Source organism: Pyxicephalus adspersus, chromosome 5, assembly GCF_032062135.1.
Source record: "Pyxicephalus adspersus chromosome 5, UCB_Pads_2.0, whole genome shotgun sequence".
Taxonomy (NCBI): domain Eukaryota; kingdom Metazoa; phylum Chordata; class Amphibia; order Anura; family Pyxicephalidae; genus Pyxicephalus; species Pyxicephalus adspersus.
The window spans coordinates 21739239-21765916 of NC_092862.1; the positions used below are offsets into that span (position 1 = coordinate 21739239).

Here is a 26678-nt window from a genome sequence, read left to right on the forward strand (position 1 = left end):
TATCCCAATGCCAACAGCGGCCCCCAGATGAAAAAAGGTTGGGCATCACTGCTCTAGGGGAATTGATAAGTGCTAAGGATTGTCTCCTCATGCCATTCAATAGCACTGGGTCAATCAGCAAGCATAGTGTTGTCATAAAGAAGAAAAGGTAGTCATCATGATCATATATACTGTAAACTGTGGATCAGTGGTATGCACTCCAGCAAGAATCTTGGCAAGGACATTGTCTGCATGGAGTTCTATGTTCTTCCTGTGGGTTTCCTTACACTTCCCAAAAAATATACTTCTAGGTATATTGGCTTCCCCCAAATTGGCCATGGACTTTGTTATTGACATATGTTTTTGGTAGGGATTATGAACTTTTCAGAGAGACAGTTAGCCTCATGACTATGGATTCTGTGAATGTTTTTAGCGTGATATAAATAAAAAAAAAGAAGTAACAGCATAAGTACACTGATGCCATGCAGGAACTATAAGACAATTATCGTTCTTACCTCAGGGTGCATGCTGTCATGTCCAGACACTTTACTGAAGATTATTGCTGGAGCAGCCGTAACTCTCACTGTGAAATCTGTTAATATCGGACTCAATATGGCTCGACGTTCCTGATGCCGCTTTATACTGGAGGAGAAAAAAAAAAAGTAAGCATTACGAAAAAGTTTGTAAAACATAAAACCTAAAGAATAAAACATCGATGATCAGTGGGTGCCAAGAAAAACCATCCTACATTTCCATATACATAAGCTCTTTTGGGCAAGATCTTCTCCTCCTCCTGTGCCATTGTTTGTATCCGTCTGTCATTTGCAACCCCTATTTTATGTACAGCGCTGTGTAATATGTTGGCGCTATAAAAATACAGTTTAATATTATTAATAATGTTACATTATTCTCCTAGTTTACTCTGAACACTTACCTCAGAGAAAAGTGTTAACTTTTAATAAATGAAGGTAGCAGGTCTCTCTGTAAGCTGCAAAAGACTTGATGCCTGACTTTGAAGCAAAGTGTCAAAACAAGAAGGTAAGGAAATATTGTATTTTCAGAAATACTAAATATCGTATTTTTTTTGTCCCACTGGAAAGTAAGGTATTTGAAATCTTGTTATGTGTCTTTGTATGATCCATATGTTGGCTTTAATTTATGAAAGCTCTCCAAGGCTGGAGAGAATACACTTTCATCAGTGAAGCTGGGTGATCCAGCAAACCTGGAATGGATTTCCTAAACGTTATTTTCTGTTTGTTAGCAAATGTTTTTAATTCTGGACCAGATCTATTCCAGATTTGCTGGATCACCCAGCTTCACTGAGGAAAGTGTATTCTCTCCAGCCTTGGAGAGCTTTCATAAATCAGGGCCATTAAGTTGTATGATACTATTTGGAAACAATGTTGCATATGAGAGTTTAGTATAGTACAGCTCTGCGCAATGAGTTAAAAGCTATTGTGGATCCCTCTGATGGGTCACAGTCTGCATGTGAGTTCCCAAATGCTATCAGACTGACCACCACTGAACTTGATGAAATGCGGAGTATCAGGTTGCTAGAGCATTAAGTATGTGTTTTTAAGGTTGCACAATTATTATATCATAATTATACAAATTACACTGGCAGAAGGCAAATATTACATTACAGCTGTGACACGACTGTCAGAATTATATGAATTACCTAAAAGAATAATACCAGATAACAAAACATATAGCTACAGGATAATGAAAGGTAAAATTTGATGAGTTTCATACATGGGATAACCAACAAGCCAAACTACTTCCCAAAGAAAAGTTTGTCCAGAGTAATAGTTTCCTTCCTGAGCACTTTTTGAAACCTTTTTCTAACAGTTCTTCACTCCAAGTGTATTTATCTGTACTCTGTTTAAAAAAAAAAAAAAATACTCAAGCCAAGTTCATGTGTTCACTTTCTATCGGTAACTAGGGTTTGAATTGGTTTAACCAATAAACATTGATTGGAAATGTTTTTCTCTGCTGGGGTGTATGGAAATAATCCCCAGAAGGGATCCTTAAAGAATTCCTCTTAATGTAGCTATTTTCTCCCACAATCCAACAGTCATTTAATTGGCATCTGATCAGCTGCATAATTGTAAACATTCTGCAAAGAGTTCCATTATGGGTTCCTTATACAATAATAATAAATATATCCATCAAATGCAGTAAAGCTTAACTCATGTGCTTGGTCATTAGACTTAGAGAAGAAAAGTGGCTAAAGTATGTTTTCAGATGTTTTTGCATTGCTTTCACATTTCTTCAAAATGCTTAAGGTGTTTTTCAATCACATTCAATTGCATAGGGAGATCAAGCAGCTCTGGTACAAACATATCTCCTATTTCAGCTTTAGTAAGCAGTTTCTTTGACATCCAACTGTACCAACAGCTATGTTTTGGCTGTTGACATATCTCTTCACTTCTGCTAAACTTCTGCTTCACTTGGCAAAATCCTGGTCATCCTCCACCCCTATGAGCTCTCATAAAATGGTCTTGTTCTTGACTAACGAAAAGATGAGGACAATCCTTTGAGAGGTTTCAGTGAGATTGGTACAGCTGGTTGGATAGCTATATGTTGGATGTCCTTGTGATTGCCCCTTCTCTTTTTTTTCATGCTCTTCACTTCCTTTTTGTTTGTAGTGCCATGACCTAAGTTAGGTAAATACGCTAAGTCAATGAGCTTCGTAAGCCATTAGATATAACTGATCAGAAATTTTTGTTTTGATGCGGATGCACTTTTGTCATGCTTAAGTTAGTTTCCAAGCTTCCACTGTTACTTGTGCTAAATGTCCTGACTCTAGTCTACGTTTTTTGTATGCTTTCCTTTACCCAATTCTTTTTGAGCTTTTCCAGTGTGCACATTGTGCACATGTACCTTAGCCATTTATTTTTGGTTGTGTTATTTTTCTTATTATGATTTTTCAATAAAACTTTATTGAAAAAAAGTTGTATGTGTAATAAGATTTGAAACATTTTTGCATTTTTGTACCTACACTTTAATATACTTTTTTACAAAACAATTATCTAACCAATTATAACAAAGCTTTTGCATTAGTTATTTGCCCATTAACTGCCAAGGGCATACTTCTTCCCACTCATAAAGTGGGAAGAAGTATGCCCTACCTATTTCAAGGAGAACTTTTGGGGGACTACCTATTTCAAGGAGAAATTTTTCTTTCCAGTGATAATTAATGCAAGGCAACAGTCTTCTACCTACAGGACACAAATTTATGGGATAATTCTTTTTCTTACTGATCACAAGTGTAAAAGGGCTTATTTTTTTTATTTTTTTTTTTTACAGATTAAACAATTTATGAGAGCATTATTTCTCCAACTGACCACCAATGTCAGGGACAAGTTATTTTAACTGACCTAAAATCTTGCCTTTATGAGCCGACAGGTCACTATGGATCCCATGGGTCTATAGCATTACAAATGGCTGGTGAGGGGAAAAAACAACATTTTGGTTTGTTCTCAAAGAAAAAGAGAGGGAAAGTTCTTTAATACGAACTTCTGTTCTGATGTGCCTTTTCTAGGATGAAGTTTCTCTCAGTTCCTGTCAAGTCGTGGAAAAAAAAGTAATATATCTCTCCTCGTAGGGTGCAGACAAAAAAAAACAAAAAAAAAAAAAACTTTTAGGGCATTACATTTTTTCTTGCTGTACATAAAACTTAAAAAAAAAAAAAAAAAAAAGCTGGCCTACATGTTAAGCCCCTGATGATGTATTGTAAAATGCATTGATGAAATGTATTCAGAAACAGCCAGGGCAACTAGCATTTATAACGACTAGCAACAGAGGTTAGATTTCTTTGAATACATTTCTCTAACTTGCAAAAGTCATGTAGAGTTGCAGCAATCCTGACAGAGGGAAAAATGAATTTTACCCCAAATGTTATCCAATAGAATATAAGTCATCTTCACTGTGTTTGATAGAAACTGTTTATTATTCACATCCCATTAACTTTAACTGTGGAACATGTCTTCAAACATATTTTGACAATTCTCGCATGCTTTTATTAACCTAACAAATGTAAAAAGTGATATGTAAGCATTCTGAAACATCAACAAAAGAAAAAAAAAAACTGGCAATACATTGAGCAGTCTATTATACATTAATCACACAACTAATAAAACAAAAAAAAAACGCAGAAGCAAAAGTTCTGAACTGGAACTAGTACAAAGCTATTTGATTTCATATGCATCTGAACTTATTTTTCCCAAGGTTTAAAAGTGACTGGAAAGAGGAGGTTTGAGCTGTGCACCGTGCCAACTCTCATAAGACATCATGTTTCTGTCAGGCTAAATTAGTTATATAGAATAAAAACATGACTGAATATGAAGAAGAAAAAAAAGCATTAAATAATATTCCAAACCGCAGATGGATGGGAACGTATTCATGTCAGGTGGAAAGGATTTCATCACTGGCACTGGCATACCATTTTACTCTTTTAAAATTCCAACTGTCCTTATTGGGAAAGGACAATCCCAGTTTTGACACCTATTCATAAAAGGTTGGGTTTAACAAAAGATGGCATAGAATGATGGTGTTGGTTGAGGCTCAATATATTACAAAATAATTATGAACTGTTAAATTCAATAAATATTAACATAAATAATTACTACAGATGCAAGTTTGTTTTACGTTAAAAAAATGTTTATCTTATTTTAAAACCATTTTATTTAGTTCCTAGTAACTCCCTGAGAAATTGTATTCTCCCAGAAGTCTGAATTCAGTCCCATTTGAAGTAGTTTAAATCAGTACTGTCCAACTTACTGGACATAAAGGGCTAAATTTAGACCTACGCAGTGGAGGGCCTACTAAAATAAAACACGCTCTCACAGTATGCAATTGTAATGTGCCTGCCTGAACCCCATCCCTTTTTCTACGGAATCTAACCACATATCTGTCCTTTTCCCCAGACTTAAGCCAGATCACTTCATTCACTACACAGCCAGGCCCCATTTCTTACAGAACCTAGCTAGATCCCTTCTCCCATACTTAAGCCAGGTCCATTCTTTCAGAACGTAGCCAAGTCCTTTTCTCTCCTTACAGAACCTAGCCATATTCCTTCCCACAGACCCCGGATTCCCTCTCACCTTTATAGCTAATAGTGTGCCACACTGGTCAACAGTGCTAATTGGCTCCCCTTATTAGGGCTTAATAAAAGCATGTACAGGATACCTATCCCATTGCAGCTTCACATTCTTTCAACAGACACTGACCTGATTTATTAAATCTCTCCAAGACAAGAGAAGATCATGAGGGAACCTGGGTGATCCAGAAAACCAGGAATAAAATCTCTCCAAGACAGGAAAAGATCATGAGGGAACCTGGGTGATCCAGCAAACCATGAATAGATCTGGTCCGGGATTGAAGTTTGCCAACTAACAGCAAATTATATTTAGGAAATTAATTCCAGCTTTCCCCATGATCTTCTCCTGTCTTGGAGAGATTTAATAAATTAGGCCCATTGTATCAAGCAATAAAGAAAAGCTAAAGAATGTAATTTTAAATTAATTGCAAAATCAATTAGCAGAATTAATGCCAAAATGATGCAGGTCTTCTGACAGACAAATGTAAACCAAGCAATATTAACACTGTTCCAGCCTGTGATGAGAGTTCTCAGGGAGAAAGGAGTTAAGAAATTTTATTTACAAAACTGCTTGATGTCCCTAGATAAATTATGAGAGCTTATGTGTTTTAAAGTACAGTTTATCCTTTAATGAATGAAGTCCTCTGAAGGTTCATGAATAAATAACTTTTGAGGTCTTAGTGAAAGAAAAAAAAAATACTTTGCCCATGAAAAAGTTCTATGTAGATTGAATATATGAGCAGCAGCTTTCTGTGTGATTTCCATTAAACTTAGCAAATGTATTTGTATGATTCTATTGTATGCTTCCTACAAGTTCCTACAAGGTTAAATAGTTCTTACATGACATGTGTGTTCAATGAGAGGGAACAGAGTTGGCAGCATGGCAGAAAAGTGCCTATATCACCCACAAACCATTGAAAAGGAACATAACTCAAGGCATATTACATCTGCATTTCTCTCATTTCAGATGGAGAAATGTATTTAAAAATCCAGACTGGAAGCAATTCAGCAGCTTTTACCCAAAACAGCAAAATACCACGGTCACAGCTGCTGCCGAGGCTACTTTGGAGGAAGGCCGAAAAGAGGGTGTGGAGGAGAACGAACAGGGAGCTGTTGTTCCTTGTTCCTTTATAGGGATCTAAAGTATGACATGGCCAATTACAAGAGCGCGTTACTGTTCTGCGCTGACGGACCCCATCTGTTAGATGTATTTTCAGATGCTCTCTATGTAATTCAGGCCAGCAGCCATTGCTTTGAAACAACTGTAGTTGGCAGGATGGAGAAATTTGTGTCAATGACTGCTCTTCCTCATGTCAGAGAGAGAGATCGCTGTCTGCTCACTTTAGAACATAAAGTGGGAATGAGATGAATTACAGTCTGATGAAGGCTGAATCTGACATCTTTCGCATATGGAACTATCGAACACAGTGGCTGTTTATTTTTTAATAATATTGATTTTTCAAATTCTAATTCGTTTTAGATTGATATCCTAAATGGTACAGGGAAAAAAAGACAAAATAACGCAGAAAATAAAGATACATTTAAAACAAGGAGCCAACCTAATTTAATATATTTATTTAAGAAGATGAATAAATCCCTATTGTATTCTGTAAACCCATATAAAAAACATTTTAGTTTTAACAAAATACTCCATTCCAACACCCTTACCGTCAAAATAAAAAAAAAAAAAAAGTGACTTTTTTTGGGTTAGAAGCTGCTTCTTACTCGTCAGAGTGGGTCCCAGCTTAGTCTCCTAAATCTCTTAGCCTCCTCCTCGGTCACCTCATATGCAAGAAGGAAGGGGGTTCAACACTATATCTGCACTGCATCTGGGAGTCAGTTGCATTAAAGTAGAAAGAGCCAACTTGCTACTGATGACAATCGAAAAAAATATGGCAACATGGGGCAACCAGGTATTATGCATTTTAGCCCTAAGCTTACAATAGGTGTGTTTATAGATGATGGACAAATGTCAAACAAGAGGGGAAGTGGAGAAGGATGAGGAGTGTGATACCGAAGTGTAAGAGTTAACTGGAAAAGACTACCAATAAACCTAAATGCAGAAATGGGCTTTTATACTAGACCTGACAACTAGTATAGGATAAAATCAACCTAACTTGATTTAGGGTCATTATTTAGGTAGGCATTCTGTTTATCACTTGCATTCTTGTGCCAACCTTACATCACTTTCTAAATCTCTGACGCTATAATGGAATTAAATTAAGGCAATAAGAAGTTGAGTCTACTTTCAAATATACCTCCAATATTGGGATTGGGGCTAAACAAATGTTTTCCCAAAGAAATGTTTAAACATTCTACTATGCATGTATGGACTGTGCCACAAGACTTTTCTTACGACTTTCTTATGGCTTCCAATGGACTGCAGAGTACAGAGTTACAAGGTGTGGAGACAAGAGAGTGACTTGAGATGGATGGATATGGGAGGTGGTATTGGGGGAAATTGCTAGGAGGAGAAATGTAGTGAAACGGTGTATAGTAAACTGACAAACTGGGTTTATTAATGTTTATCACTGATCTGGAACAAGTATTCATATCTGTAAAGTCGGAGTAAACTTCAAATCCATTTTTGTGCTTGTTCTTCATGAGGGACACAAATAATGTGTGTAAACATTTGCAGACTGAGATGGACCAATGACAGCAGTTTTGTATCTCTAAAAAAATGTTCCCATAGGCAATATTAATTAGGCATTAAACTATACTATAAACTAATCCAGATACCTGAAATGCATACCAGAACGCTGTTCCTGGACAGCTTAACAAATTACACATCAACACACATTTTATGCCTGTGTAAGAAGTTGTACTGACTTGTTGTTTGGGTTTCTGGATGACCTGGACATAGAGAAAAGGATCCAAAGTACAGCATCCGTGTAAGGGCACTCATATAGCTTTATTTTAAAATTGCATTTTTGGCCAGTTATCTGATCCTCTGAAAGTGCCAGCCCTACATAATGTCATGTACCTAAGCACACAGATAATGCGCCTTCAAAGTGCCCTGAATATTGTATTGAGTACCCAGGCCCCAAACCACAGAGATTTAAATTACCTGCTGCAGCACCAATTCCTCAGCCAGAGCACCAATTTCTGTCCCTGCCATTTTTAAGACTGCTGATTCAGCAGCCTAGCTTCCGTAAGCAGCAAGCGGATTTCAGGACAGAGTTAGCAGTAGAACTTCTTTCAGATCCAAAAAGTGTCCCTGCCCCTAGCCTTGTGGGGTTAGAGGAAATAGTTTATGGAACACTTGCCAATTTCTGCAAATGAATATCAATCATAAAAAGAAAACAACTGCAGAATAAAACCATGCTGTGCTCCGTGTTCCCTGTTTGGCACTGATTCTTTGTGTATGCTGCGCCATACATTCCCTACTCAGCCTTATTCTGTAGCCTGTGTGGTATGTTTCCCAATCTGCATTACATTCTCTACATTGTATTGTAGGTTTCCTATCATTGTGCATTTGTGAAAAAGTTCAGGCTCTGTTTAACCATCTTTAAATTACATCCAATATGCACTAATGTAGAAAGGTCCACATTTCACCTGTACCTTGGTTGAAACTTACATACTAGCTTAGAATATTATTATGATGTTTTCCTTATGTGCCCACTTCATGTGCCCTCAGAAATCTGGAACTGGAGCCACCAATTAGCTCAGGGAACACTGTTTTTGAATGATGTGAATATGCGGGCATTACCCAATGTATGCTTTTTGGCATCTCCAAGAAAAAGAGAAGAAAGCTACATAGCACAGTAAATTCTGACTAGCTCAGCTTCATGAAAGAATCTTTTAGTATCAAGGGTGTGGTTGAATACTTGGGCACCCCATTTAGGTAACTGGAATGAAACTTTTTTTTTTTTAACACAGTTGCACTGTCTCCTGGATAGACTTAGTAATTCACTTACTGACTTTACACTTTGGCTAAAGTTTAAACTTAGAACTAGGAAAGGAAGAAGTGACAACTCAGTTTACTACATACTGAGAAGACCAAGTCTGCATACAGCAGCACTGCTTAGTTCAGCCTTTCTCAACCTTTAAAACCTGAAGGAACCCATGAAAAGATGTTCAGGTCCCGAGGAACCCCTGAAAGTAGTTTAAGATCTACAGTTTATGGGATGTCCTTGTATTTAGTAAATTATAGAACTATCCCTTATTGAAATAGCAAAATTAAGATTTTTAGTATAAAACTGTTGGTTGTTTCTGCGACACAAATATTTTTTTTCTGTAGGAACAAACTATATCTGCTTTAGTGTACAATGGCCTAAAATTATTTTATATACTTTTTACTCTGGTGTTTAGTAACATTATTTTGCTTGCCTAAACTTCTCCATACCACCTCCATGCTGCCCTCCTTCACTAGTAATGTCAAGTGCCGCAAATCTAAATATTGTTGGGGACTTAGAGTTCTCCTGAACCTCGACTGAAACTCTGGTCTAGTTTGACAAAGAGAAAGTTCTGGTTGCTAGTTTTAAAAAGCACAATTACTGTTATAAAATGGTAATGGCTATCTAATAGCTATCAAAAACCTCCCCTTATTTTTAAGAACTGAGAATCTGACTTTGAAAAAATGCCTAAAGAGGATATGGAATGTCATCCTTTAGTTGTCTTTTAATACTTACCTAACTCACTACACTGACCTCTTGGTTGTTTTGGGTCGGTGGCATCCAGGCTAGTATAACAAAGGTAAGTATGACAATTCTAGAAACCTACATCTTTAAAAAAAAAAAAAAAAAATTAAAAACAAAAACCTATATATATTTATATTCTGAAAGGTTCTATTTACAAGTGAAAATATTTCCCCAAAAATAGGCTTCTGAAGAAGACAGATTCTATCTTGGTAAAAATACAAAAAAACTAAAAACACAAAAACAATAATTGTAGGCTGTTGGAGAACATGCTACTCAGAGTTGACAGGTGTCCGAGAAACCTTATCTCACCAATGCATATCACTTTTAAAATTAAGTAATTTATCCACTTTTAGTGAAAGTAGAAATCAAACTCCTTTAAATATAGCAAAAGCATGAAACCATTGTATGCATTATACAAAACTATAACTATACATATGGTCAATGTATCTGAGATAGACAGAGTTGTAGTCTAAATAACAGTGCAAGGTTCAACATGATAACATTTGAAGAAGGGTGAAGGAGGAGGCCAGTGAAGGTCTAACTATCAATTTGTTTTACTTTTTTTTTTCTCCTTAAGACTCCATGGTCATGTAAACACAGATCAACACATGATCACTTTTTTCTGCCAAACACACTCCTGTGTTGCTTTTATCTGTGCTGGCTGCTGTCGGCCTTTCAGATAACACTTGAAAGCAGAAGCCTGTTTGGTATATTTAAACTGTCACTGATCCAGCAAATTTTCCTTGTAAGTGGCATTCAAACAGCAGTATTATGTTCCTCAAATTTATCTAAGAGTTTTGGGAAAGATAAGTGCAAAACCTAAATCACAGGCTTCTTAAACCCCTTTGTTTAAATCCGAGTACATATTAAAGCGGCCCACCTGTGGTTTGTTATTATAAAAGTGTACATTATAGATTCAATGCGGTTATAGAACACACAACTTCACATCATAGTGAAGATAATGTATTCTGGAATGTTAGACATTATTTGATCACGTCCTCAGGGCAATTGTAATAAACATACCAAGGCTATGTATATACAGAAAGTATGAGTCAAAATTGAAAATGTAAACCTTTGCCTAACGCTAATGTTTCTCCAGATAATCTTACTGAATTGATTGGAACGTGTTTAGAAGTAAAACAAATAATCAGAAGCATATTACACATGGGTGTTAATAAGCACATCTACGCCATTTCAAACAAAGCAGTTTACTTTCCAGTATTACAATGGAACAGAATAATACAACTGTGTCTGATCAGCTGAGATGAAGGAATTTGGAATTGTGGGAAGTTCTCTGACTGACTGAAGGATGATGTGTTGTTAATATACAGAATGCCAAATGTATTTTACTTGTCTGTTGGAGCCTCTGTGTTTCTGGCTGCCATAACACCAGGCCTTCCTGTGAGATGGACTGCATAGACGTCCAATTTGTGGGTGAAAATATTGCACAAATTAACATTTACATCGTGGGAATGTCCCAAACGTAAGCACATCTGGTTGTGAATGTATCAAATGGTCTACATCAGGGGGTACTCAACTTTAGTCCCTGAAGACCAAGATCCACGCGCACATTTTATTTATTTCTGTTTTTTTCTATTTCTTTTTAGTAAATAAGTAAGGAATATTTTACAAAGAATCCTAAACATTACTCTGTGTATTCCACAATCTACCCTGTACAGTATGTAGCCCTGTACAGATCTGTCTACAAAGATTCTGTGGAAGCATGAATTAATAAACAAAGTATAATATATATTCCAAAGCAGAATACCATGTTCTCACACATATTTATAACGACAAAGAAAACAATCACAAAGTCCTGAAAAAGTCAGACATGCTTTTTTGAGGATTTGAAACATCAAGTCAATCTAGATATGTCATTTAAGAAAATTAAATCTACTTTGGATAATCAAGTTCCAAAATGTAATAAAATATGAACTCCAAAGATCACATATTACTTACCTGCAGACCATTACAGATCCCATTTAATTATTTACCATCACCAGCAAATTCAGACTTTTTTACCTTTACCACCCAACTATTCCTTCTACTTTTTTTTCTCCTACTCCCTACAACCGTCCTCCATTTTTTTCTTTCTCCTCCTCTACTCAGCCCTTAAACTTTCCTCCCACAAAAAAAAATAATAATTCCATTATATATCCTATTCCATACCTCTACTACTAGTTTGTTTTATTCTATTCCCTTTTTTTCCAGGAACCCCTCCATTAAAGATCCCCCTCTATCCTCACAGTTCTAAACTATATTCCAATAAAAAGTACAAAAATAGTCTGTATGCTAAACCCAGGCGCTTTCCTCAAGAAAAATGGTACATAATAATGGCTATGTTAAGAAATCCCATAACGTATTATTTTACCACTACTTACATGAATACCACCAAAATGCTGCTCCACATACAAAGAATCCTGACATATAGAAAATATCTGCAATCCAGAAGATTTTTCAGTGCCAAGTATATCCATCTGCTTGATCAAGGTTTAGCAAGTATTCCTTTGCTGAAAGGACTACCTAATATACATAAATGTCTACTAGTAAAACCTTGAGTCTTTTTTTTAGTAAATCATGCGTCATGCCTATCCAGAAACATGTTAAGAGCCAAATACAAACCCAAAAGAAGAGGACAACCCAAGGTATTACTTGTGTAAAACTAAAATGTTGCGACTTTGTAGCTGTAAGACAACCTGGTTTGCGACAGGAGGAAAGGACTCAGGAACCCATGCAACTTGAAGAACCCAGAAGTGGATAGGGCTTTGGAAGTCAAAGGCTGGGCAAGAGGAGCCAGACTGATAATTAAAGAAACAAATGCATTTGCAGAGCAACAACAGCAACTGGTTGGTGTTTCCTCTACACCAACTGGAAAAAATGGATCCTGTCAGTGTTTAGTTCCTCTGCATTAACCCATTCCACAACTGAACCAGTGAAATAGATAGGAATTTGAAAAGTGCTTCTGGCATAAGGAAAGTAAAGCTGCAATGCCAAATGGTTCTGGACCTGGAAAGCTGTCCACAGGAGACTTAACCAAAGTGCAATTCAGTCCAGTGGGGGACCAAATTCAGCTCTTTTTGTTGTACTTGTCTGGAAGGATGCAAGTGAAATACCTTCATGAAAAACATCAACATCCCAGAAGAACATGGATTTGTAAGAAAGGAATATATGCAGCACCAATAATTAGGACAGAGAGCCCACTTTTAGTATTCAAAACATATAAATACAGAATATAGTATATAGGTAAACCCTGATAAAAAAGAGCTCATATTCAAGTAAAAGTGATTAACAAAAGGGTTAAGTGATATCTGACAGGATCAGTTGTATTTTCAAAAAAATAAATGATGAAGAGATGGTGTGAGCATACATTCCTTACTGATAATAAAAGTTTTGAGAGTGCATGTAAAGTCAGGAAGCTGAATTTTCCTAATAATAGTAATATTTCACCTGCTAGCCATGTTCCACTCCAGCGCAGGATTCTGGGAGCCTCGATCTGCCTCTGCCAGCAATCCCCCATTGTTACTTTCCTTCTCTGGTTTCAGTTGCTCCCACTGAGCTGTGCCAATATTAATTGACTGCAGGTCAATCTGATACTGTCTGTCCTCAACTTCTGATCCTGGATCTCTGAGGATTCCCAAATTCAAAGCACGTCTAAAAGAAATGATTTTAAAATGATTAATACAATCAAGATAAAAGGAATGTGGAAACAAAGATGAATTTTTGAGATCATTACAGATATATTAACACATTAAATGGTAACAAAGTGGAAACAGGGGAGCTAAAACCACTAATTTTTTTAAGAATATAGGATAAGTAATGCTATTATAAGAACAATAAAATAGTGCCTGAGACAGATTTAAATTATTTAGGAAGTATACAAAAATCAGGTGGAATGCCCAAGTAACATGCAGTTTACACTGAGGTACTATATAATTAGCACTTGCTCACCCAATTGTTTTAATGAAGAGTTGGAAATATTTTTATATGGTACTTGGAGGGGGATGAATGCCTACAACTTGTGATATTTAAAACATGGACTCTACTAATACAAACACAACTTTATCCAACAGGCTTAATGAACAATAATGCAATTAATACATCAAAGTCACTATTCTCTGTAAATTTAATAAATTTTTTTTTTTTACAATTAACTTTGGAGACTTAACCAAGTACTTAAGGTACTGCACATGTAATTAACAGGCCACATCTAAATATTATAGCACAACTTTAAAACTCCAATTCTCAATTTTATGGCTTTTTCTTGCCGAGGTTTAAATGATGTCATTTATTTCTTTTACCAAGGCGGTTTTATGAATTTGTGTACATTAATTTATATTACAAATCATTGCGTGACATCAGGTCGCACTTATTTGCTTTGGCTAATCCAAATATAAAAGGTTGAGGTTTACATCTGGAAATATTAGCAAAAAAACAAAAGTGTTCACTGACATATTATTCCAGGTCATGTGTGTTTTCCTGCAATATTACACGGTGAAAATCTCTTTTATTCTTGGAAAATTACTCCAGAGTCATTTAAATAGAAGCAGTAGCATAATATTTTATTAAAGGTTCATCTAATATACTCAGGAAAAAATCCTACGCACAACCATTAATTTTGGAAAAAGAGTATTCACAGAGTAATGTAAAGAGTCATACAGACAATTTCCCAGGTAGTTTGTGAGTGCATTCTTGAAGGAGCTATGTTATATAGCAGAAAGGTTTATGCAAAGATATATCAAACCAAAATTATAATTAAAATAATTAAAATGACCAAAATGTTCAATTTTTGACTGTTCCACATTGTAGCACAGGTGGTTCTTAAAACAGTCACTGATACCTCCTGGATAACTATCTTTCTTTTGTTTACTGTGCTCACACCGTGAACCAACGATGTCTAGACAACTACAATCTCTATTCTTGCCTTTTTTGGCTTAACACTAAAATTATTGCAAAACCTATTGCTAAACAATTCTGTAGACTGACATAGATCCAAATGCTGAAAATAGACTTGTTTCCTTCAGTTTCTGAAAAGTGTAGACATATAAATCACAGAAACCTCCAAGACAATTGTAAAGAAATCAGCAATTGCACAAGTCAGAGCAAAATGTTCAGTTACTTGTTTCCCCTTGCATTACCTTACACCAATAATATGTTCTGCCATAATTGCAGCTTTCCTACCTAACAAGACTATCACAAGCCTATTTACAATAGGCTTGTGTTTCAGAATAAACACACAGAAAAAATAATGTCCATTCCAAACAGCTGATGACATGAAAAATATTATATAAACACATATGGAAGCATGTAAACATACATACATATATACCCTGTTTCCCCGAAAATAAGACCTACCCCAAAAGTAAGACCTAGCACTATTTTGTAAACCTGCCCTAATATAAGACCTACCCCGAAAAAAAAGACCTAGGAGAAAAAGAAAATAAAAGCATACATACCGGTAAATTAAAAAAGTACTCACCGAGACAGCTCCAGATATCTGATCCTGCGTGTGTGTGTCTTTGATGCTGGCTGCAGGGCGTGTCTATTCCTGAGCCAAACTGAAAGTAAAAAGCCTGCACACGTGCCCCCGTGATTCTGAACAAAGAAGCAAGCTGCTGATCCCTGCCCTAACAGAGATCCCTGCACTTAATTACGGGTAAGTGATCAGAAGGGGACAATGGAGTCAATGGAATAGAGTGATCAGAAGAGGACAATCATTTCATAGTGATCAGAAGGAGACAATCATTTCATAGTGATCAGAAGGGGACAATCATTTATATATATATATATATATATATTGAACTTTATAGGGTCACAAGGTTCCAAGGTGTCCTCGGGATACTTGTCCTGAAATGCAAAAAAACAATATATATATCCACTTGGCCATTCTCAGATATGTAATTTCTTCTGTTTCAGCCATTCGACTGTGAATGATCTGCTGTCACTTTTAAAGTTTTTGTCACCCATCTAAAGATAACGCAATGTGTTGACAGCACTAATCTTTGTAAATGAACCTTGTGACCCTATAAAGTTCAAGAAAAAGTTTATATTGCACCCCAAGGGAAAAACTTGTTCAGTTTATATGACCATGGCATAAATGTAAACCAAGACAACAAACAGTACGTATATACTTCACTAAAATAAAATGAGGAAGGTATATAGTTGGAAAGTGGCTACCAGGCCATACATCCTTTGGACAGAAACAGTTACTTCAACGTTCAAAGTATTCCACAAAAGCATAGAGCATATAACTGACTAGTGAACACACACTTGGGTTCAGAATCCAATGGACAACCTAAAAACTTTTGTCCCTGATTAGGTTTTTAAAAAATCTGCAAATGTAACACTTTATTTTATTTTTTTTATTCATTTCAAATGAATATATATTATTGTGATTTTTAGTTTCTTGTAAGAAAAGTCTATACCAAAACATTAAAATTTGGGCTGTTAATGAATGTACACATACTAAAAAGAAGAATTTTTATCTATACTGTTATTTCCAGGCACTTTAACAGGGGACTAACACAATCCACAAAAGAAATGGAAACCAAAACAGCCACTTAAGCATGAGTTTGTCTGTTTTCCACTATCCATTGTAAGCCATGCTGGAAAACATATGGATATCATGATGTACTGGGCATGCCACTTAGCCCCAACAGATGGTATTTTTATTTTTTTCTGATCATTTGAGAGCAATTTCTAGATATGTAATATGAAAGTTCTTTCGAAGACTGGAATTTTGTAGAATTCACTAAATTCCATCTGCTCTTTTAAAACAAGTGTATGTCTGTGAAAAAAAAAATCTACAACAGATTTTTCATTGTTTTGCAGCTTGTGATTAGTTATGAAATCTATTTTTTATGTGAGACATTTTTTTCAAACCTTTTTCAAACGTTTCCCTTCAATCTTACAATAAAGACAACATGTGGTTTGACCTTGCAAATTAATATGCAGAACAGCTGAGAAGTATGTATGAAGTAAGAACTTTAACAGGAAAATCTTTATTGTCAGAGACATTTTCCACCTTATTCCACCTTACACCTGCAACCGATAACTGGAATAAATGAATGGCGTCACCAGAGGGTAAATTTTGAAAAAAGATAAGGATGCTGTTCTACAGAATGCCAACCGCATGTGCTATATCATTCTACTTTAATCAGTCCCTGAACAAGTAAAATGGGTCTTCAACCTGTTCATAGCCGCACTGCAACCTTACCACCAACCTGAATGCAGCCTTGAAGTTTTGTGAACTTTAAGGGGCACCACAGTGCACAGACAATTGGCAGTCCTCTATTGTTCATTGCCATGAGAGTGGGGCTCAAGGGATCCCCAACATGCAAACTCAACATGGGGACCCTGCTCTTGAAATAGCCCCACTTAATGTTAAAATATCCCTGATTGTATAATTTAATATATAATATCAATATGTTATAATATAATATAAGCAAAAATATTTGCATTTGGATTTGCAGGTACCCATATACAGCAAAGTCTGTAGAAGTGCACAGTAAAATTTAAATTTTCCAATAAATCTGCTGGATTGGCCAGTCCTGGAAAAACTAGCAGCCATGTGATCCCATCCAACTTTTAGACGTTACTTAATGTAAAATAACTGATTTTAGATCATTTGGTGACCTTTCTGAGAAATGTAGAATGTTCTTTTGATATTCACAACAGACATTTCAATAGCAGAGAGAACACCAGATCCTCGATATTTATGGTATAAGTAAAACAAATTAAACCAGAACACTCAATTTTAATTTTGTGGATTTAAAATAGTAGCAAAAAAGATGAACTTTGTGAAAACTGCATTTTCATTCCTTTAGACTATGAAAATGAATACACCATGCCAATTTTATCTGTCTTTTGTTCAAGTACATCTACAGTAGATATTGTGTGAATGAATATCTTATTGTTTGTTTTCTCAGACATATGCTGAAAAAATGTTCATTTACTAAGTATACATAATTTTTTTTTACAGTATATATCCTATCTGTACACTAACCAGGGTCAAGAATCACTGAATGAATAGCTGCTCATTGAGCCCAAATAACTACAATACACTAAGGAAAATATTATTAGAAACATAAATATATACCCTAAAAATAAGAATCAGTAGATATCCAGCAGAACTCTAAAAGTAGCAGAAGTTAAACTTTCAGTTAGCCTCAGTGGAAAAACTGTTATATACTGTTACTCCCTTATAACAGAAACTAAACAAATCTGGCTTGTAGTTTTAATTCCAAGAAGGTTTCATTTCAGAAATGTACCTTCGTTGTTATAAATATGTGTCTTTCCAAGATAATAGATTAACTTGCCTCTCCCCCATGCTGAGAACAGCACAACACCGTCCCATTTAGGGATGCCTTTAATCTTTTAGGCCACAGGTGCCTGTATAAGAGCAATATTGGGCTCAGCTTCTGTCTCTAGGGAGGGACGAGCATAGAACACGACTAATCCTTGGATGTCTTAAAAACAGAGGCAGGAAACCAAGAAGAAACTTAAAACTAGACATTTGCCTTGGCAAAACACATGTCAGGTCTTAAATGTGTCATCCAAAATCTGTGCAACATTATGACACCATATAATTACATGCGTGAAAAAACATTCCTTTGTTAAACATTTGTAACAAAAAAAAAGACAAATGGATCCTAGATCATTAGTATCATAGACTTACAGCCATTACTTTAACTAGGCTGAAATGCCAAAAAAAAAAAAATTAATATAATGGGTTTATTAGGAAAAGGGGGGGGGGGGGTGATATTAAAACACAGTCACATATATTTAGCTTTTACATATGATTTTATGTATACAGTTGATGTGAGCAGAGGCAAAATATTGGGCATTGAGACTATAGGCTTCTTATCACATGTTACTGCTTCTATTTACTAATAAAAAATGCTCAAAACTATTGTGTTTTCATAAGATTAGTTAAAGCAGTATATCTTTAAAAAATTGGCATATTAAGGATACAGTTTAAAAAATTCAGAGCATCATTTTTGAATACACTACTTCTACAGTATAAATACACTAATCTTTACTATAAAGAATTATCTTTTAATACTACTCCTTGTGTCGGCCATAACTGTGCTTACTCCCCCCTTTGAGCAGGGAGTATGAGAACTGTGGACTGCAGAACTAATGGTCTGATTTAGTAAGATGAGTTTCCGACTACAGTACATAAACCACTGCTTCCACACAGAGGGCCTGGTATATTAAAGACTGATCTCTCCAAGACTGAAGAAGAAAGACTATCATGGATAAACCTGGGTGATCTGGCAAACCAGGAAAGGATTTAGTTCAGAATTAAAAACACCCAAGGGCTGGATCACCCAAGTTTACACATGACAGTCTTTTTTTTCTCCAGTTTTGGAGAGCTTTAAAAAAAAAATAAGGCCTAGAGTGTATAAGTCTGTCTCTACAACATGCTGACAGGTGTTTCTATCCTGGCTGTGTCTGAATTCTAAAAAACAGGACTTTTATGATTTGTATACATATTGCATTATTGCACATTTAATGTATTTAGCTAAATAGATACAACAACCATCTGACAGAGTTTCCAACCTCTCCCATTCTATCCAAAACTTGAAATACACAACCTACTACTAGATGTCTCTGTCTATTCAACTGTTTCTCCAGAATGCAGAACCAAACATTTGTCTATAATCCTTTATAGAATCATGTCTGTGTAATCCACTCCTTCTCTGGTAGTAATGAAAATTTGCTGTTTCCTGCAGTTGTATCAGATACAAAAGTGATTCAGTCTGTGCTCTTCATGACAGGGCTAGGATGAACAATGATTGAGAACCAAAAGCACAATATAAATAAAATAATGACAATTGCAAAGCTTTTATGATTTCCTGATACGGCCCATAAAAATCAGAGAGAATGCATCCAAGTACAAGGTTCAGCGGTTTCCAAGTCCACGAACAATAACAGATTTATCCAGCTTTTACACATAGTGACACGTAGGGTTTCACAGGACTGACTAAAACTTATAAAAAGAAAGACATACACTGAACAACTGAAGGTCCAAAAGGAAAAAAAATGCTTAAAAAACTGGATTCCAACTCAAGTTTAAAATTAAGGGCCAGAACACCTAAATTGGTATTCAGATATCTGAACCAAACATCATGCAAGGACTGCGGAAAGTGATGACATGCAGTTATTTTTAATATAATTAATTCTGCAAATACTAATTGGGTAAGAAGTGTACGGGTCCTATAGGGGGACCAATTATCCACTAAAGCAATGTGGTCAGGTATGACATACTTACCTGAATGGAACTTAAAAAGTAATGGCTTACAATTTGGTAAAAGAAATCAGTGATGGGCTTATAGATATTCAGTTATTTACATATTGTGATTTACCAGTACTTTATTCCTCCTCTTACTTGTCTTCATCTTTTATTCTCACTTACTATCCTAAGGCAGAAATACATTGCAAATGAGCACACTCATGACATAACCTGCTAGAATGGCTTCTCATTACTACTTAAACTTATACTAACTATTTGCAAGTTCAATGAAAACACTGATGTTCATTATGTGACTTCATGTGTACTGTATTAGGGTGCATAATGAAAAAGAAAGTCAGCTGCTTAGCAAGAGGTGGCATAGGAACAGCAATATCAGTGATATGGACATTAGAGGGAACACACTTTACTTATTTAATGCAACAGCTAAAACATTGCTATAGTATGTTTACCACCTAGAAGACAGCTTCACATTGATGGGTTATATTATACACAATTGTTTTGTTTATTATAGGTATTAATATCATGAAAAATTAGCTTCTCACATTAGGATAAACATTTTGGCTAAATTCCTGGCAAGGCAATGCCTAAATCATTTTAAACCTCCAAAATACACTTAAACATTTTTAGGATAGAAGACAAAAAGGTTTCCTGTTTGATGGGCATATTTCTGTTTTGCCTATACTGCACAGAGTCAACAAAAAGATGGGATGTTGCTACATTCTTCACATATGATCTTATTACTTCTTTTTCTTTCTTCTCCCAGTCCAGGGCTATTGACCATGTCAAAACAAGAAGAGAGGCATGATAAAGACTTGAGGAAAAGAACAACTGCAAATTCATTCCAAAAAGTGTGCAAGCACCTACATTTCAGTTGATATCAGCCTCAGTCTGTTAAAATTCACTGTACAACATAAGTCCAGAAATGGGAGAAGTGGGACAAGGAACCGGTTAGGAAGGAACATGAACAGAGCAACAAAGTGCTACACTTATGTATCTGCTGCTTCCCATTTAAATGTTTAATTACACACAAGACCTTTGTTACTTAACTGTGACAGTAAAAATCCAGGTTTGTCCTGCTAGAAAGAGCAGTGTAATTGTAAGAACTAGACTCAAGTACAAGTTTAAACAGCTCCTATATATGTATTGTATAAGAATTTAGCTGTTTACCCAGAGTTCAGCTTTAACAAAGAAACTAGCAATACAAGACAGTCATATTAAACTACAAAAAAACATCAAAAACTGCCAATGTAAGTCATCATTCGCATCTACCAAAAATCACTTAGAGAGGAATATCTCCCCACACCTAAGCATCTGTGCTTGGGCAACCACACTAAAAACACAATTTATGTAGTGAGAAGCAATGAGGTCAACCTTTTGTTTGAGAGCTATTGCAAGCCCTTCCCTAGTCCCAGCTGGAGTATTCTATTTTCTCTTTGTTTTTATCATAGGTGTTTGTTGAAAACAGAAGCAACTAGGAGGCCAAGAAATACCTTATTTCCTGGCCAGAATTATGTACACCTCCTTTTTCAGTGCTCGGCAAGGCTTCCAATCCAAAGCATTACAGACAGGGAACATGTGCACATATGGAACAAACTGCATCCTAATTGCCCCCAATTGTTCTAGATCTGTCTATGGAACATCATGTTTTGTTCTTGCATTAAAAGACCTAAAAAGGTGCCTGGGTGACAATATATTTTTAGGACTTAATAATATAAAGTAGTAATGCTGATTTATCCTAAAAAGAATTTGTTGTTGACGTCGAAATGGAACAAGTTATTACACAGGACCTAAAATATTTTCAATGACATTACACAAACAAAAAATAAAAAACTTCACACATAACCTTTAAAAAACAAACGAAACGCTGCCTCACCTGTGTGAAAACACATGTTAAGAGCTACGACATGACAATACATTTTACTATTTAGAATAAATAATGATTCCACCAATACTCCAGAAATTTGTCTCTGTAAAACAGACTTTTTTTTTTATAACCAGACCTGGGCATGTACCTGTGTCACTTACTTAAATTAATTTTTGGTGTACATGATAATATTAAAGAATCATTTTTTTGGACAAAAAAAAAGCTGGTATAAAACACTAAAGTTCCCTATTTAAAATCAGGGAAAGTGAACAAGCAATAAATAAGAAAGCAGATAAATGGCTAGTGTATCTAAAACCAAACACCTAAACCAAATATAGTGTTGGACATGTTTCTTAATGTCAAACAAAATAACCTGGTATATTCATAGGGGCTTCCTGTCCTAGGGTGGCAATAATTAATTCAGCTGAAAAGTTGGCACCCTTACCTTTCCTTGTTTGTACTATAAAGCATCATTATCAATGGATGATATCCTGGTACATTATGGCACAGCAAAACTGTGATGCTTTGCTGTTGTTGGTATCTGCTTATCAGGTAAAAATAGGAAGTTATCACAAAGAGTCAACTGGTGGGATGTCCCCTGGTAAGAAACCATATTTTAACAAAAAGGCATTTTTCTAACAACAAAAATCAAATCTAGTTATTTATTGAGCTCTTTTTAGTGAGTGTTTACTTGTAATTGTAAAATAATATTTGCATGTACTATAATACTGGATGCAAACAGAAAGACATTGATAATATTTTAGGTGATCATATGCATCATAAAGTTTTCAGCTTTCCCTGATCGCTACCTAGTTGTCAAATTTTGCTGAGCTGAGCGTGTGCCAAGGGAATCCAGAAATCTGGGCTTCCTTTGCCTTTGCCGGGAATGTAAAAATTCTATGCTCTTGAGTGGGAGTTAGAAAAGTCAAGTTGGCTAAAGATCGTACAGAGGAAGAAGAAAAGATGGTGGCGCAATGTAAAGGGGATAGGTGAGTAGCACACGTTTAGTTTCACTTAAGTGTTAAACTAGATAAATAGCATGGCAACCAGGTTTGCAAAAAGCTGCAGAGGTTCTCTTTGCTTTAAATGAAAGCCCAAATAGACAGAGAGCTAAAGGTTTTTAAGTCCTGTAGCTCCACTTACTAGTTCTTAAACAGAAAAGAAAGGTGGAATTTAGGTAGGTCAACTTTCTTCTCAATAAACAGACTTAATAAATCAAATTATATTCTCAAGTTTCCTTGATGCGTATATATTAAAATTTAATGCAGATCAATTTCTTTTTTACCCAACAACAAAATGCAAATACAGTTTACTAGTTAATATTGATTGCTGACTTGTTGCTTGAATAGAGCTAAGGGCACTTTGTACCGCACCCCCCCCCCCCCATCCTGTTACAGCTCTGGGTACATACATGGTCAATCACCAATGGCATCACAGGACAGGAAGAGGATAAGGTCACCTACTCCCCATATATCACATCACTCCCAATAACCCCATAGATTGTTGAGGGAGCAAATGGGCTACTAATAAAGTAAGCCTGTTGATTTCTATTGCAATATTGCAACCAATAGTGTTGTACACTTAAAAAAGTTAGTTAAAGCAAGGAGATCTAACGTTTAGAGTATCCTATAAGCTAAAGGTGGACCAATCCTGTTAAATTGCACCTAAAATTTACCAACCACATTTAAACATAGCTTTTAAAATGCTCCTAGGTCTGCAAAATGTGACATTTAGTCAGTAGTGACTAACTTCCACACATATCATTAGGGATCATAAACAATGCCAGAACAAATGATATGCTAATTGATGAATTAAAACAACAGTTAAAAATCATCCACAGCATGACCCCAAGCATGACTTTATTCTTATATATAATCGGTGTAGTTAAAGGCTTATGGCTCCTATAAAAGAGACAGCTTCAGCAAGGACAAGGCTAATTGGCAAGTGCATGGGGCTTTCTCTGGGCCTGATGCCAAACATTAAAGATTAAGGCCAGCAAACTAAGGATTTGGAAGTATAAAAGAAATGAGTCAAGTTCCACTAGGGAACCAAATCGGTGGTAAAACCCTGGAAAAAAAAAACCAGAATGACTGCCAGCCCTGCAGAAAATTTTGATCGCTCTCATTATGGAAAGTGCACAGAGAACATGTGTCAAATACATTTCCAGAAAGGTCAAATGGAGAGAGATTGTGCAGGTGAGAACATTTTGCAAGTACAAGATTATCTACTTACAATGAGAACCTAAATGAACAAATTCCATTAGCCTGGAATTCTCAAAGGTCATCATTTAACAATCGAGCACACTGAAAGCTTAGTAAGTTACCTTTGTTTAAACTACACAGAACATAAAATCAATATTTTTTTTAAAGAGTATTTGACAGAAAAAAATGATATCTCATTTGATTTACTATGACCTTGTAATCTTCTGTAAGGCAACACTTGAAGCCAATCAGGTACGCTTCCTGAACATGTGATGTCAAGGAACATCCTGACAAGGCAAGAGTAGTATGTACAGAGGGGTAAACTGCTGCTGCTACTTAATCACTGTCCTGTCTTTACCTGCTTATCAGGTAAATGGCTACATTTTATATGTATTTTCACTGTATATTTACCTGTTTGTCTAGAGTCTACAGTTTGCCAGCGGATACCTGACCTTCTACAAAAATGTGCTATGGACTGATTAATCAAATTTTTTGTCACAGAAATGGAAAATATTTTTGGTGCAAACTAAACACAGCTTTTTAGGTGAAGAACCTCATACCAACTGTAAAGCATGGTGGTGGACACATAGTTTAAGGATACTTAAGTTTTTGGGCAACTTGCAGTCAACTATAAATTTTGTATATGATGTGCTTAATGAGAACGTGAGGCCATCTCTCCTAAAACTGAAAGTAAAACATGAAAAGCACATTTTAACAAAAAAAATAAATGTATACAATAGAAAAAAAAATAAAAAAATGCAAGTTATGGACTGACATACTCAAAGCCCTTAATTGAATCATAATAAAATGTTGTTTAAAGAATTTGCAATAGGCAGGTAGTTCAAGTAAACCCAGATGATGTCAGAGGTATCAGAGCCCACTTACTGACCCTGTTACTGTTAACACAGTAACAGTTATTTTCCCCACCCTCCTGATCACAAACTTTGCTTAAGATCTGCATTGGTCTGGCAATTGGCTGCTCAGGCACAAGCACAGCATTCTGAAAGAACATCACATGCCCATCCATGCCTAGAAGTTACCAAAAAGGGCTTTCAACAGATGTATTGGGTGGCAAATGTGAGTATGGGTTAGGGGGAGCAGGTGAGCTTCTGAATTTGCAAAATGGCAGTACCTCTTTAATTAGAGTGTTTCATACTAGTTTAAATGATGGTTTCCTTGAGTTCAATTTAGCATACTCAATATTAATATACATTCTCAATATGATCATACAGTTTTCTAATTTTTTTTGGACACATTTAGTATGTGTTCACACACAAATATTGGAACATGGAAAAGCAGGAAAGTGCTGACTTTGTAATTAGAAATAGCTTGCATACAAAGTAGACAATATAGTTTTTTCATTTTATCTATTTTTGCCTTAAGTGCACAAAAATAACTTCATCTTTAGTGAATTGCCCATCACCTATTGACTCGTGTTTAGAAAAATAAATAGAAAGCAGAAGTAATAAAAAAAAAACGTAACATTTACTTATGGTATTCATAAGTCAGTGACACAAGCACCAAGAACGGTTCATTAAAACAGAGATTGTGGATCATATTAAAATTCCATTATAGCCGCGGTAACAACAACGTGCTGCTAAAAGATCGCATGCTTTTATGGACCTTGAACTGGGATTTTGGCAAATGCTTCTATTCATTTTCTAAAGCCGAATATTGCCATATGTTTAAAATATGGAATTAAAATCTTGATAACGTTTCATTGCTTTTAAAAATTGATCACTGTAACTCATGATTTACGTGACTGCCAAGAGCGGCGTGTTCCAGATGGTGAATGATGAAGAATCTGGCAGAAAGAGTGTTTCAACTGGGCAAAACCAGAACCTTATTTTTCCCCTTTTCTAAATTAATTCCTTAAGGAGTTAACTGTCTGAATTCTGCTAGTTGGATCCCTGCATGAGTTAGTCACATGCCCTATTGGTCTGTCCAGAACCATGTATGTATGCAAAAAAATTACTTATTTATCATACGTGTGGGTTCAATATAGCAATGGAAAGATGTGGTGCAATGACCTCACGTCCTTGTTTTGAAATCTCACATGCATCATGCGTATATGTGTCTCATCATGTATGTTTTCCCTATGGGTAGGTAAACTACCACATACCCATTAGAGTGTAGCCATGTCCGTTGTTCTGTGTTGCATTAACATTAGTTTACACACTGCTTTAGGAACAGGAGTGAATGACCATATGTACTTGGTGAACTGCTGCTTAAAGTGAATCACACAAAAGCTGATAACCAAAACAAAATGAATGTGGGAACATCATATTTTCTGCAGCTTGCAACTTCTTGGGGCTAATCACAAATTTGATGATGCTTTGCAAGATTACTAATACATCCTGGTTCTGCTGTGTGGGGGCAGAAGGGCTTTAATGCTACCAGTAAGTAGTGAAATCCATGAGAATCAAGTAATCATGTAAATATGAATCACTTGAGAAGAACAGGTTCACTTTTACATTGAAGTGATATAAATAAATAAATATATATATTTACCATACCTAAGTAACTAAATTTAAGTTTGAAAAACAATCACAATCAAGGCATACATAAAAATGGCCACAGTTACCGTGTTTCCCCGATTTTAGGACATCCCCATTAAGTAAGCCACCCCCGATTTTTA

At 35.8% G+C, this 26678-nt stretch overlaps 1 protein-coding gene across 2 annotated transcripts in view; it reads right to left on the bottom strand.

Annotated features, from left to right (window-relative positions):
* Positions 1-26678, bottom strand: part of VPS13B (vacuolar protein sorting 13 homolog B) — a 520025-nt gene that overhangs the window by 174938 nt on the left and 318409 nt on the right. For both annotated transcript variants that reach the window (XM_072410846.1, XM_072410847.1), the window contains exons 31-32: positions 13168-13371; positions 495-621 (exon numbers count right to left, since the gene is read on the bottom strand). In XM_072410846.1, coding sequence (XP_072266947.1) covers positions 495-621; positions 13168-13371 — 331 coding nt within the window. The remainder of the gene's footprint in view (positions 1-494; positions 622-13167; positions 13372-26678) is intronic.